General features: G+C 35.9%; 1 protein-coding gene across 6 annotated transcripts in view; it reads right to left on the bottom strand.

The window, feature by feature from the left end:
* PCDH11X (protocadherin 11 X-linked) overlaps positions 1–14,710 on the bottom strand; it is a 799,800-nt gene that overhangs the window by 388,242 nt on the left and 396,848 nt on the right. For 2 of the 6 annotated variants that reach the window (XM_003412695.4, XM_003412698.4), the window contains exon 4: positions 6,878–6,907. The exons of the other annotated variants lie outside the window; for them this stretch is intronic. In XM_003412695.4, the coding sequence (XP_003412743.3) occupies positions 6,878–6,907 (30 nt within the window). The remainder of the gene's footprint in view (positions 1–6,877; positions 6,908–14,710) is intronic. 6 annotated transcript variants of the gene reach the window in all.

Here is a 14,710-nt window from a genome sequence, read left to right as displayed (position 1 = left end):
TCAAAGTCGCGAGGGAATAAATGAGAGACTAGAAAGGAACTCAGAAATATATGGAGTTACAAGTATGGTTTCTATTTTATTATTAAAAAGGAAAAAAAAAACTCTTTGCTTTCGAGTCCATTAGGACTCACAGCGATCCTATAGGGCAGAGTAGAGCTGCCCCATAGAATTTCCAAGGAGTGCCTGGCAGATTTGATCGTAGGACTTAAAATAATTTGCGATAATCCAGGGCTGGAGATTGGGAAAGAAATTTGAAGATGGTTAAAAAAGGTTAGACAGTCATTCGCAAGGCATGGAATAGAAAGTTAATGACAGAATAAGAAAAAGATTTCTCAACAATATCTACAGCCCAACTGAAGCTTAATGCCATTAATGTATAAAAAGTTAAATCTTCTGTACAATTTTCTGCTTTTTTTTCCCCAAATAGTGATAAGTGTCCTGTGGAGAATACAATATGTAAGAGTACTCTATAGTTGGAGATTGGCACTGTAAACAGGGTGAAAAGCCAAGGATGGCAATGATAAGACAGGGAGATAAATGTAGCCAGGAAGAAATTTTATGAAAGAGGTAAAATGGAGAGGCACTGAGTTAACTGGAGGACCTATTAAAGGAAAAACTCAAGTTAAGTAGGTAAGATAGCATAAGGCAAAAAATTTTTTTAAAGTTATCATAAAAAGGGACACCATGTTAAAAATTATATTCACATGAAAATAGCATCCAGGAATGCACATAGAAGAGCCACAGAATCAACAAAAATAATACGCAATGATGTAAGACAAAATGGATGTTTATGACAATTGCTGCAATTAACAGTTGTAACACTGAATGTGAGATGTAAGCATAAGTCTGTAAGCATGGAAGAGGAATCAAAAAGATTAAAGCAGAGGTGTTCTTCAGATTATTTGCCACTTTTTTCCACTGACCAAATTTATAATCTCTACCAATTGAGTTGAATAAATAAACGATTTATCTTGAAGCAAAATAAGAAGCCGTTAAGACACTTAAAAAAAGTTATTGTAGTGTGCCTGTAGTATTATGTTTTTACAAAGGGCATATCTATGGATCATATGTAGGACGAATAAAGATGGGTTTCCTTGTAGGTGTGGTAATGCTAAATTAGAACTCTTAGTGTGATTTAATTTTCTCTTATTACTAATACTGAACTACATGGTAGGGAAAAGAGGTTAGTATAGAAGATACGGCATTTATAATGGACACAGATTTTGCTTCACGCATTTGCTACATCATAACACTCCAAAAAGTAATACATGAAAATAATCTTTCACTAAAACCAAAACATATGGGTATATCTCCTCCAAAGCATACCATTAAAATTAGGCTAATTTGAAGGTAACATTAAATAATATATCTCAATGCACCATACCATATACAAACTCTTAAAATACGATGCTAGAAGAATACTTTTTTTTCTGAAGAAAGAACTTCCAAATATTTCTAGATTGTTGAATACAATAGGGGATGAAGAAATACCTTGGGGACACCAGCAACATGGGCACTGGAACATTCTCATTGCTCCTCTCTTCCTCATGTAGCTTTGAAGCAAATGACTACCCAAATGACAAGATTCTGGAAGCGGGTAGGCCAAGGGCAGAGAATGGCTTTTACATGCATTGCCACTGTAGCTGCTTTTTCTGTTACCCACTAACCTAGTCTAAAAGAAGTTACTTTGTAAATTCACCCCAGGCAAATATGAAAAAATAAGGTATATACTCCTTTGAGAATCTCAGTCAGTTCTGTTTCTGCCATTTTCAGTTTAGTACTTTGGTGAACATACTCTTTAACAAAGCTGGCCATTTGCTCAAACCCTGAGGGCAGTTTGCTCTCAGGCTTAACCAAAGAGGGGGAGGGATGTTTAAGGAAAACGTCTACAAGAAAATTTTCAGCTTAATGCTAACTAAGGGAGAGCCAGTACATGGAATCTACAAACCAGTCTGTGCTAATATAATGATTTATATTATTAAAAATAATATTTTAAAAATATTAACCAGTTTTTAAAAAATTGCACTCTCTTTTAGTGGAAAATATTGTTCACACTAATCTATTCAATCACAGGTGACTATGTGTTGAAATGTGTTCTTTTCCCCCAAATTAGCTATTAGCCACAAGAAAGAATGAACCGTGGAGTATGGCATTTGTTTTTATTCCGCTGTTCGCCACTCGCTTCTCTGTGAAATGTAATCTTTCAGAAGAGAGTAGAATAAAATGTCTACCTCTGTAACTTAAACCTCCTATTTGGAATCTATAAATAGGATTTGTTTGGTGAGGCCTCTGAAATCATTTCAATTTAAACAGGCACAGTCCTTGAGAAATCTTCCACTTTTTGATGTTTTAGTATCTAAAATATAATATAGGTATTTCATTCTTAGGAAAGATAATATGTTGCCTTAATTTTTTTTAAAAATGTAGGATCTTCATTTTCTTCACTTACCCTGAATTAAACTGAACATAAAAGCTCTATTTTATAATTCATTAAAAAAAAAAAAAAACCTAAATAGATGAAGTTCATGAGTTCAAGAGATTAATTCAACTTTTTATGGAAACATTTGCAATAAATCCAAAGTTAATGAATATTCTGACACCTAATATATTTAAGGTTTATAGCTTCTTGAATTTAATACCCAAAATACCCTTCAAAAGGTATACATAAAAGCAATGAACCAAAAATAAAGGGCATCGGAGGATAGACTTCACCTCCATGGTATATGCTCACCATATTATATCAGGCTAGGTACAGAATGTGCAGAGACTAGTGAAAACAGCTTGATGATGAGTCTATACAGCATCATCAGAGTTGACAGAAGTAAAAATAAAAAACTCAACAACTCTTTCAGAAACACTTCTAGCACCTTACAACATTAAAATATATTTAAACTTCCCTCTAAAATTCAACAAATACAATTATTTTGAGATCTAAAGATGTATTTGTTTTAAGAGTGCAAGTTTTTCTTTTCTTTTTTACAGGAGATATTCTGAGACAAAAACCCTGGCGACGTAGTGGTTAAGTGGCATGGCTGCTAACAAAGAGTTGGCAGTTTGAATCTACCAGGTGCTCCTTGGAAATTCTATGGGGGCAGTTCTACTCCGTCCTATAGGGTCACTATGAGTCGGAATTAACTCGATGGCAAGGGGTTTGAATTTTTGGAAACCCCGGTGGCATAGTGGTCAAGTGCTACGGCTGCTAACCAAGAGGTCGGCAGTTTGAATCCGCCAAGCACACCTTGGGAACTCTATGGGGCAGTTTTACTCTGTCTTATAGGGTCGCTATGAGTCGGAATCAACTCGACGGCAGTGGGTTCCTGGTGGCGTAGTGGTTAAGTGCTACAGCTGTTAACCAAGAGGTTGGCAGTTCATATTTGCCAGGTGCTTCTTGGAAACTCTATGGGGCAGCTCTACTCTGTCCTACAGGGTCGCTATGAGTTGGTATCAACTCAAAGGCAGTGGGTTTGGTTTGTTTTTTGGGGTATTCTGAGGCAGACTGTTTGGAATCAAACCCTGTCTCTTCTACTTATGAGCTCTGTAACCTTAAGCAAGTCATTTAAGCTCTCTGTGCCATAGTTGGAAACCCTGGTGGTATAGTGGTTAAGTGCTACAGCTGCTAACCAAAGGGTCGGCAGTTCAATCCACCAGGCGCTCCTTGGAAACTCTATAGGGCAGTTCTACTCTGTCCTATACGGTCGCTATGAGTCTGAATCGACTCCACGGCAGTGGGTTTGGTTTTTTGGTTTGGTGCCATAGTTTCCTCATCTGTAAAATAGCTTAAGTGGCCATTGTGAGGTTTAAATATGTGCATACAGTTCATAGAACAGAATAAGCACAACATTAGTAGGTATCTTTATCATGCTTATTTTGGTTTAGAAAGAGAATGGAAGAAAGCAAATAATGTCTTTCACCAAGTCTCATTTTCCATTGGCCCTTATACTGTGATTAAATTGATGCTTTAAAATTTCCTGTTTAAATTTATGTTAAAATTTCATTTCCTAGGTGTATATTTATTTATTCCTCTTTAAATTTTATTGTGCTTTAGGTGAAAGTGTACAGCTGAAGTTAATTTCTCATTCAAAATTGTATACACATATTGTTTTGTGACATTGGTTGCAATCCCCATAATGTGACAACACCCCCCCCCTTTCCACTCTACATTCCCTAAGTCCATTCATCCAGTTCCTGTCCCTTCCTGCCTTCTAGTCTTGCTTTTGGTCAGGAGTTGTCCATTTGGTCTCGTATAGTTGATTGATCCAGGCAGTATGTTCCTCACATGTTTTCCTTGTTTTACAGGCCTGTCTAATCTTTGAAAAGTGGGCTTCAGGAATGGTTTCAGTTCTGATTTAGCAGGGTGTCTGGGGACATCTAGGTGTATATTTAATGAAGTGATAAAACAGTTTTCTGAATAGGGACATGGGTTCAACGCAAAGTGAAGAATACAGAGTCCTAAGTTTTTAAAAGAAAGATGATCTCCTCTTTACAGGGTAACTATGCTGGATAAAATTTGCCAGTACTTCTGTTCTTCAAAATTTGAACTTTTAAATAACTGAGCAACAGGTCTTTTGCTAAATTTGCCATAATGGTTGGGAATGTCAGAAAACCTAAAGTTTGCGGGACTTCTCTCTCTCTCTCTCTCTCTCTCTCTCTATCTATCATCTATCTCTATCTGTCTGTCTGTCTGTCTGTCTATCTATCTATATGTCTGTCTATCTATCTATCTATCTCTATCATCTATCTATCTAATTATGTATCTATCATCTAACTGTATGTTGTTGTTAGCAGCCATTTAGCTGGTAAGCAATTCACTAAGACCATAATTCCAATGGAACAAATTGCTGTCCGGTCCTGTACCATCCACATGATCGGTTGCAGATGGGCTATGTTGTTGTCGATAGGTGCCATTGAGTTGATTCTGACTCTTGAAGACCCCATATTTGCAGAGCAGAATTGATCCACAGGGTTTTCAAGGTTGTGACATTTCAGGAGGCAGATTGCCACGTCTGTCTTCTGAGGCACCTCTTGGTGGTTTTGAACTGCCAACCTTTAGGCTAGTAGTTGAGCATTTAACCATTTGTACCACCCAGAGACTCTTTAAAAACCAAACCAGTTGCTGTCAAGTCAGTTCTGATTCATAGCAATCCTATGTGTTTCAGAGTAGAACTGGGCTCCATAGGATTTTCATGGCTTTAACCTTTTGGAAGCAGATCACCAGGCCTTTCTTCCTAGGTGCCTCTGGATGGGTCCAAACCGCCAATCTTTCAATTAGTAGCCAGGCACTTAACTGTGTGCAGTACGGATGTCACCATTGTGAAAATGCATAGGGTTTTCATTGTCTAATTTTCCAAAGCAGATTACCAGGACTTTCTTCCTAGTACATCTCAGTTCAGAAGCTGCACTGAAACCTGTTCAGCATTGTAGCAATAAAGTCTCCACTGACAGACGAGTGGTGACTGTGCATGAGGCACACTGGCCAGGAATTGAACCTGGGTCCTCTACACAGAAGGGGAGAATTCTACCACTGAACCACCACTGCCCTCAAAATATATATATATATATATATATATATATATATATATATATATATATATGTGTCTGTGTGTGTGTGTGTGTGTAATTCCACATACTATACATTAGTAGCCAGTGACATTTTACTTCCCCTGCTTCCTTTCTTTCCCACTGTTAACTGGAGAATTCTTCTGTGACCTTTTGTCTTCTGGGAGGAGCTGACTCTCTGACAGGCATTTGAAAACTCGCAGAAAGATGTATTGATTTAAAACTCTCTGATACTCTTACTCTAGTTTATCTCTCAAACATAAATTTTAGTTTATCTCTCAAACATCACTTTGGCATTTTAGTCAGATGCCCTTTTCAGGCAATTCTTACACTCGATAAAGACATCCAAGGCTAACAGATTACTTCCTGGCATAGCCCAGACCACTCTTTAGCGAGTTCCTTTTCAAAAGCAAATTTTGAACCCTCAAACTAAAATAGGATGGTTCACCCCTTTCACATCTAACCTAGCATACAGTAATGGTAATACTTTGACTTCTAATATGGATAGAGTTTAAGGCTTCCTGAATTTAATTTCTAAAACATCTTTCATCAGAAGCTTGTAAGTGAAACTCATTTCTTTCAACCTTAAAATATGGTGAGGAAACCATGGCATAGATGCTAGGAAAAAATTGCCAGTGAACAGCAGGAAAACTTTAGTAACTTTATTTTTAGAGGTAGTGCAACTTAACTAGTGAGGTGCTTATAATTTAACAGCATGTGTGAGTTTTTTTTTTTTTAATAGTTGAAAAACAACTTCAAGAAAACTGGACTGTTCATATATATTTGAACGGAATTTTTAAAATTTTTCAGTTTGGAAGATGACATTCTAACGCCCAATTTCTCTGAGAACATCGTTTTGCCAATTAACCTATTTAGTTTAGTTACAGGGTTCTTCCCTGGGACTTTATCAGAGATCTTCATGGTTCATATTAAGCAACTTTTGCTGACACTGCTAAATTGTGAATTGACACCAAAATGGTCGTTTTTTTATTGCAAAAAATTCATCATAAAGTAACTGTATTACCAGAAGATTCACAAAATGATGCTGTCAGCAGTATGTTGTTTTGGCACAGTGGGAAAAGAAAGTGCTGGTGAAAAATAAAATAAAATCAGACTTGAAAATTGCTTCCAGGACTGTTTAAGTGATAAAATATGTGGAGACAGCTCAGCGTGAAGCTCTTTTAAGGCGGAACCATAACGTATATCATGCTAAATATTTACAGTTTTAACTCAATGGAATAACTACTGTAGTTTCAGAAATTTAATAAAAAAAAACATAACATTTAAAAAAATCAATTTTCTTTGAAATTCACAATCTTACCTTTCCTGGCTTTTTCCCCTCAGATTTCCGCTGATTTGGGATAAAACGAAGGCAAGGGAAAAAACAAAAAGAAAAATCAGCTTCAATTTGGTTATTTCAAATACATTTTTTTAAAAGCATGTCCAGACCCCCAGTGCCATAGGACACAATTTTGTTCCTCTGCTGAAGTGGCATTAATCTCTTCCATTCTTCAGGGATTTCAGAAGTGGGATATGACAACACTGTAAATTTCTTGCAACCATATGGAGCTCTGGTGGCATAGACGTTAAGAGCTATGGGGAGCTATGGCTTCTACCTAAAAGGTTAGCTGTTCAAATCCACCAGCTGCTCCTTGGAAACCCTATGGGGCAGTTCTACCCTGTCCTATAGGGTTTCTATGAGTGAGAATTGACTTGATGGCAATTTTTTTTTTCTTGGGGGCGGGGAGGGGGTTTGCAACCATATGAGGAGCCATATAAAAACTTTAGTCAGAATCGATGAATTGTTATATACTTGGCTCACATAAGCACTGGCCAAGAAAAGGAACCCTTTCAATTCAATACTATGGTATTGCTTATTTTTAAATGAGGGCCTTTATTTCTTAATCAAAGTAAGAAGAACTAGACTGCTTGGAAATTCATCAATTAAGAGTAAACATAAGACATATCTATATGGCATTGAGGTACTATCTCTAAATGTTAAAACAATAATTTTGATGGTTCTTAGGAGCATCTTAATTTAACCCTATGCAATCAAATCTTTTTTCAGCCATCCTGGTGAAGCCCTTTTGTTCACATTTATTTATGACTTCTATTTTTGCCTCATCCACCGTCAGAAAACAGGTTAAATTAAAATTAAGATCCCAGAAACGTTTAGGCCATTTGGCATTTTTGATTCATTCTCCTTTGTATAGGATGGGTACACCATATGGTAAATAGATGAAATGTTTACATTTCCATCTAATGTTGCTCCTAAAAGTGCTTTCCCCCCAAATTTGGTCTGTTTCCTGTCCTCTCTACAGTTATGCAAAAGTAACTGTGAGAGCTTTCTCAAATAATCACAGAAAATTGGTGATGAGGTTAGGGGTTGTTTTGAAATAAGGGTTAATACAAAGAGAGATACATTTAATGTAGTAAGAGGATGAATGTTCTATATTTTTTATTTAATGGTTTATTCCTAGACCAAGAGAGTTTTTTTTGTTTTATTTTATTTTTGTCGTTTTAATAAAATTTGATTCTTCAAAAGTGGAATTATGGTTTTATCTGTATAGGCACAAATCTATTATCCTAGAAAATCAAAGTGTGCTTTTTGTCTTTCCATTTTGGTTATTTATTTTTAGCCCAAGATTTTCATATTGTCTGTCTTCATTGATCAAAGTCAACTGCCAATGGCTCAATGTTAGAATTCAACTTGTCTGTGAAGACATTGCCTGAGGATAATGGTTTGAATAGACTCTTCCAAGAAAGTGTCCTCGGCTCTTTAATGCCTTGAACAATCAGTATTCTGGTTTTCCATCTCTTTTATTATGAATAATAATAAATTTAACTTTCCCAAATAAACAAACTCATAAAATTAAAAAAAAAAAAACTTTGTCCATATCTAAGGATACAACATTAAAAACTACCATTCTCTGCTTTGCAGAACTAAAATAGATCTTTTTATATTTGCACTATTAGAGGTCATCTGCAAAAATATGAGAGATTTTAGTTATATTTTTACCCTTTTATCACTGAACAATCTAATACCATTAAAATCCTCAGTGAACTACTGAAGTCACAGAAATGTTCGTTGTATCTATCTTGATAAATTATATAGTGAATTGTTGTAATGTTAATCATCTAGTCAAGATTTAAGGCTAACCAACATGTTAAGGTGAGCACATCCTCCATCTTCACCCAACAAAAAAGGACAATGCCAAAATATATGTGGTCATCTACCTAAATTATATATTTTAATGAAGAGCTTTGCCTGTGCTGCACTATTTTACCCTTATTTGAGAATTTCTATTGAGAAAAGCTTAAAATAGATCCTGTGAGAAATATTAATATGATAGTCTTTGCATTTATCCACACCCCACAGACACAACACAATCTGTCACCATGAGTGGGTCTTGTTGCATGACAATTAGGCCAGCATTAGATTAGAATTAAGAAACATCACAGGAATATATTGGCAGGCATACAAGTAAGTTGGCAAACTGATACCAGATTTGATGCTAAAAATGTATTTTAAAAATCAATGATAGAAGGGGGAAAAAAGCATTCTAAAAGCAATTTCTACTTTAATAGAGGTATGGATTTTTATTTCCTTATTTAAAAACTGGTCCCAAAATGACCAGCATTAAATCAACAAAACTGTTGTTTGTTATGGATTGCATTGTGTTCCCCCCCAAAATGTGTGTCAACTTGGCTAGACCACAATTCCCAGTATTGTGTGGTTGCCCACCATTTTGTGATCTGACATAATTATCCTATGTGTTCTAAATCCTAAGTTCTATGATGTCAATGAGGTAGGATTAGAGGCAGTTATATTAATGCATCAGGACTCAATCTACAAGATTAGGTTGCATCTTGAGTCAATCTCTTTTGAGGTATGAAAGAGAGAGTTGAATAGAGAGGGGAGGGGCCTCCTACCACCAACAAAGAAGAGCCGGGAGCAGAGTGCACCCTTTGGACCCGGGGTCCCTGTGCCGAGAAGCTCCCAGACCAGGGGAAGATTGATGACAAAGGCCTTCCCCTAAAGCCAATGGAGAGAGAAAGCCTTCTGCTGAAGCTGGCACCCTGAATTTGGACTTCTAGCCCCCTAAACTGTGAAAGAATAAACTTCTGATTCTTAAAGCCATCCCTTGTGATATTTCTGTTATAACAGCGTTAGATAACTAAGACATTGTTCAAGCTAAGTTATATATAGCCAGAAGGGGGAGAAAAGTTAACCCATCTGAATACTTATTGGCTCAGATTTTTCCATAATATACATAAATCATGTATTTTCATATGTCCTTATTAACTTCCTGGTGTGAATAAATCTTCAAAGGGTAAGGGAGAGATCAATAACCTAAAAGAGTGTTGCTTTTGTGCAGTCTCTCTGGGAAATCCTAATTCCTTTTTTACCCCCTTCTCCAAGTTTACAACACCCCCTTTCTTTCTCCTTCCTATGTAAAGTACAGATGTTATCTTCATTTTGATTGCAAGTTGTATATTCCCGTGTATTTTTGCTGCTTACACAGAGAATGTCCTCTTGAACACCAGTATTAGTCATTTCTGACCACTAAGGTAGAGTATGAGAGAGTAAAGGGAACAAAACTAGAGTAGGAAGTCAGGAGGCCACATCTTTGCACACAAGTAACAGAAAGGAGAAACACACTAAAGTAAAAAGACATTGGAGCTTATCCTAAATCGCTACTCTGCCTGCTGATTAGGAAAGAAGTAGAACAGATGTGTACAGGTAGACAATGCACTTGGTGAGCACTGATTTATTATAAAACCTTGACTACAGGTCTTACCCAATAAAGCACCAATTACAAATAAATTTTGCCAGCTGGACTAAGAGCAAAATCAACTTGAGATGTTCAATAACAGTCAATGCTTTAAAGCACTTATCAGAATGACACTGGCAGTGTTATGCACGCTTGCAAGTGTTAATATGATGGTATCTTTCTTGAACAGCATTTTCAAAGAAAATTTTTTTTTACCATTGTAAACACATAGTAGGTCCTCAATAAATACTTATTTAGTGGATGAGTGAAACTGGGGAAGGAGGTTCATATCTGTGTCTATGTGTGTGTGTGTGTTTGCAACATAACAAACTAGAAGCCTGTGAAGTCAGCTTTCTAATGCTATACCATGTGGAATACACCCCTAATCTGCATTTAAAAATTGTGTGCACAGATTCTATATTGAGAAAAAATGTCACTTTAAGACCAATTAATTTTTACTTGGTTTAAATTCTAGATAATGACCATCACCCAGTTTACTTCATTCTGTTAACTGACATATATGGCATCCTACTTAAGACCTCTATTGTGTTATCAACTTAGAGAGCTCTAGCCCTTAAAAGAAATACACTGGTCTAATCATCATCATCATCAACATCATCATCGTTATCTGCTTTCTCAACATGTTTGTTTATAATTTATTTCTTTTTGAAAAAGTAAAACATCATTTCTAAAGAACGAATCTATGCGAATGCATCTAGGGCTTTCTATCACCTTATTCCACCTTTTCTAAAATTGAGGCTGGTATCAAAATTTCATAGATAGTATTTACACTGCAGTTCTACTCTGTCCTATAGGGTCGCTATGAGTTGGAATCGACTCGACAGCACACAACAGCAACAACAAAGAGAACATGACATTTTAAATCAAAATACTGAGGTGTCAGTCCTGGTTCCACAGGTAGCTATAGCATCTCATTTAAGCAAGCTTTAGAGTGCTGTATCTTCCTCCTACACTGAGTCCCAGACGCTGACTACATTAATTGATTCTGACGATGGTGATAATGATTGTGACAATGATGGCAACACCACTGTTAACCATCTCACTACCACCACTATTGCCATCCTAGCTATTAAGTATGAGGCATTGTACTAAATGTTTTTCAAATACCATCCCATTTCATTTTTACAGTGAAATTATCACTCCCATTCTATAGAAAAGGAAAATGTGGCTTAAAAAAGATAAGTAACTTACTTAATCACTCTCCTTGAAAGAGGAAGAGCTTAGATTTACACCCTACTGTACTGGATTCTAAAGTCCATGTTCTAGAATGTAAGCTCCATGGCAGCAGGAGCTTTGTCATTTTGGATTACTTCTATAGCCTCAATACCCAAAAATGTGCCTGGCACATAGCAGACCACCAGTAAATATTTATTGACTGAATAAAAATGCCAGGTACATGCCTCTCTCTATTCTTTAATTATATGATTATAGGTAATTAGAGTCAGTGTGTAATATTTAGTCATGAATCTTGGTGAAAAGTACAAATTCTGAAGCTGAACTACCTGGGTTCAAACCCTGGTTCTACCATTTACTACCTCAGTGACTTTAGGCAGTATCTTTTTGCCCCTTTGCTTTAGTTTTGTCATCTGTAGAATAGGGAAAAAATACTGCCTACTTCAGAGGAATTGTGATGAGGGTTAAACGAGTAATTTAAGTGGTTTTAATAGTTGCTGGCATTTGTAAGAAAGATATGTGTTAGCTGTTATTTTTTAATTGCTTCATTGAGATATTATGGGCGTACAATAAGCTGCCTGTATATACCATGTACAATTTGATGGGTTTGACATATGTAGACAACCAACAAACCATCTTCACGTCAAGATAATCAATATACACATCACATCCAAAAGTATCTTTGTGCCCCATTTTAATCCGCTCACCGTTCCTAAACCCCTCCTTCCACTGGAGGTACTTACTCTGTTTTCTATCACTATTATATTAGTTTGCATTAGAATTTTATATAAATGGTATCATATAGTTTAAAATATTTTTGTCGGGCTTCTTCCACTTCTCATAATTATTCTGAGATTCATCCATGTTGCTGTGTGTATTAATAGTTCATTTATTTTTATTATTGAGTAATAGTCCACTTTGTTTATTAATTCATCTGCTGACGCACATTAGGTTGTTTTCAGCTGTTAACTATCACAAATAAAGCTGCTATGAACAGTTGTGTACAAGTTTTACTAGGGATACATGCTTTAATTCATTTTGAATAAATACCTTAGAGCGCAAAGGCTAATTTAGGATATAGTTTCAGATGCTGGAATACAGGCCCCAAAAAGCTGTGACTTATGTAAGATAGAACTACCTATGTCTCACCTAAACTTTCAGTACAAGCGTAAAAAGGTGCTGTTATTCTCACCATATGTTAGAATCCCTCTCTTGTTTTTCCTAACTATCTCTGGGGTCTTGCCTTTCTTTGTCCAGTCCCAGAGAGTTCGCACTACATTATTATATCAGAAACAAGGGAAAAGAAAGGGCATAAAGTAGAGACACATATTTACTTTTGAGAACTTAAATCAGAATTTTATCCATCACTTTCATTCACGTACCCTGGCCAGAACATAGTCATGTGGTCACCTTGGGAAGGTGGTGGTAAAATGTGCACGTTATTTTCACTCAATGTCCCCACCTAAAAGTACTGAGTCCTATTCTGTAGGGGAACATCTGCAGTCTCTGAAAACCACAAGATAGTCCTTATCTTCTTAAAGGAAACTTTAATGTGATCACTACTAACTGAAATGATTAACATGCTTGTTCTTACATCATCTTGATTTTGCATACTCATATCTATAATTCTTTGTTTTTGACTCTTCTTTCTTTGTGTGTTAGCTATTATTAATGGTAATTTATTTTGTACCAATTAACTTGGAATTAAAGACTGTATTCCTGTCCAAAATTAAAAAAAAAAAAACCTATATACTGATGTCCAAAATTATTTTAGTTAGATTAATAAAATTATGCAGGATGGACTACTTCCTGGGATTAAAATATCGGGCAGCAAATTGCCAAGATCATCCATTTCAGAGGGTTGAATGTTATCCATTTCCTGATACAAATTTCCTGGACAAATTTACCCATCATTTAAAATGCATATGTTAAATGATAAAATTCCTTATGTTAAAACGAATGTCATTTAAAAATGATTATCAAATTATTATTTATTAAAATCCAGAAAACCATATATCACTGTTAAACCCTGAAAGAAAAGACAATTGGAGAAAGAAATAAGATATCATGGGACAGTGACATTGCGCTTATATGACAAGGGGTAGAGAAATTAAGAGTACTGGACTGAATGTACCTTAATTGTTTTATGGGTTATACATCTTGGAATTGTAACATGCAGATATTATATAGAATAGTAGAATGAGAGTCAAATTAAATGAAAATTGTTTTATTCAAGATTGATGCTACGTTAGATGTAATAAAAGCTAAACAAGAACAAAATATTATCAAAACGACATACAAGCAGAATGTTATGTATGATGCCAAATCCTCAGCTTACCAGGAGCCAGGGTTGACTCAGAGCACAATTTCACCTTGTTCCAGCATAATCCTTTTGGCTGATTCAAAATCCTACTCTTGCCCTGAAACATCCTTATACTATGACAGTAACAAAAGCAATGTGACAGACACATCTGCTTTCTAAAAATATTGTGTGTCAGTTGAAACAATGTTTCATTTTTAATTGTTTGAGTTTTGCATAAAGATACCTTTGTTGCTGAGGGCATATGCAATTATCTCCTATATCAGTTTCAATTACGGATCATCTTAACACGTGCCTTCCTTGTTAAATGTGAAAATCTGACTGAGAATGTTGCATTGTGTCTATTAAAGCTTGTAAGATGTTTGCAAAATGAACATCAGAGCACTAAAATTATGAGAATAAACATGGAATACAAATAATCTTTCTTATTTACTAGAAATAAAGCATTTTTTAAACTGCACTAGCTGCCAAACTGCTTAATTCTCTGAATCCCTGCTTTTTCACATTAGAATACAGTGTAGCAAAATGTATCAGTTGTAATAGCTAAAAGTTAAAAAGCCAACTATGTGCTTACCTTTATACGAAACCAGATAGACACAAGGGTATTTAGGTATATACCCAATAGACTTGAAAACAGTTATGCAGACAGACACATTGTAATCTAACAGCATAAGGAGTCACCTAAATTCATGAATGAAAAGAATCAGGATCAGCACAGAGTTGGTTCCTATGAGGTGGGTGTCAGACATATATCCACTATCCAACTTCTTCACCATTTTGGACACCATTCCTTACCCGCACAGAACTCTCTACTCCGCTGGGTTCAATAATTCCTTGCAGTAACCACACAGAATTCACAGTCATG

This window comes from Loxodonta africana, chromosome X (genome assembly GCF_030014295.1).
Source record: "Loxodonta africana isolate mLoxAfr1 chromosome X, mLoxAfr1.hap2, whole genome shotgun sequence".
Lineage (NCBI taxonomy): Eukaryota > Metazoa > Chordata > Mammalia > Proboscidea > Elephantidae > Loxodonta > Loxodonta africana.
Note: the sequence above shows the minus strand (reverse complement) of the source record. Positions and strands in the feature narration are given on the sequence as shown.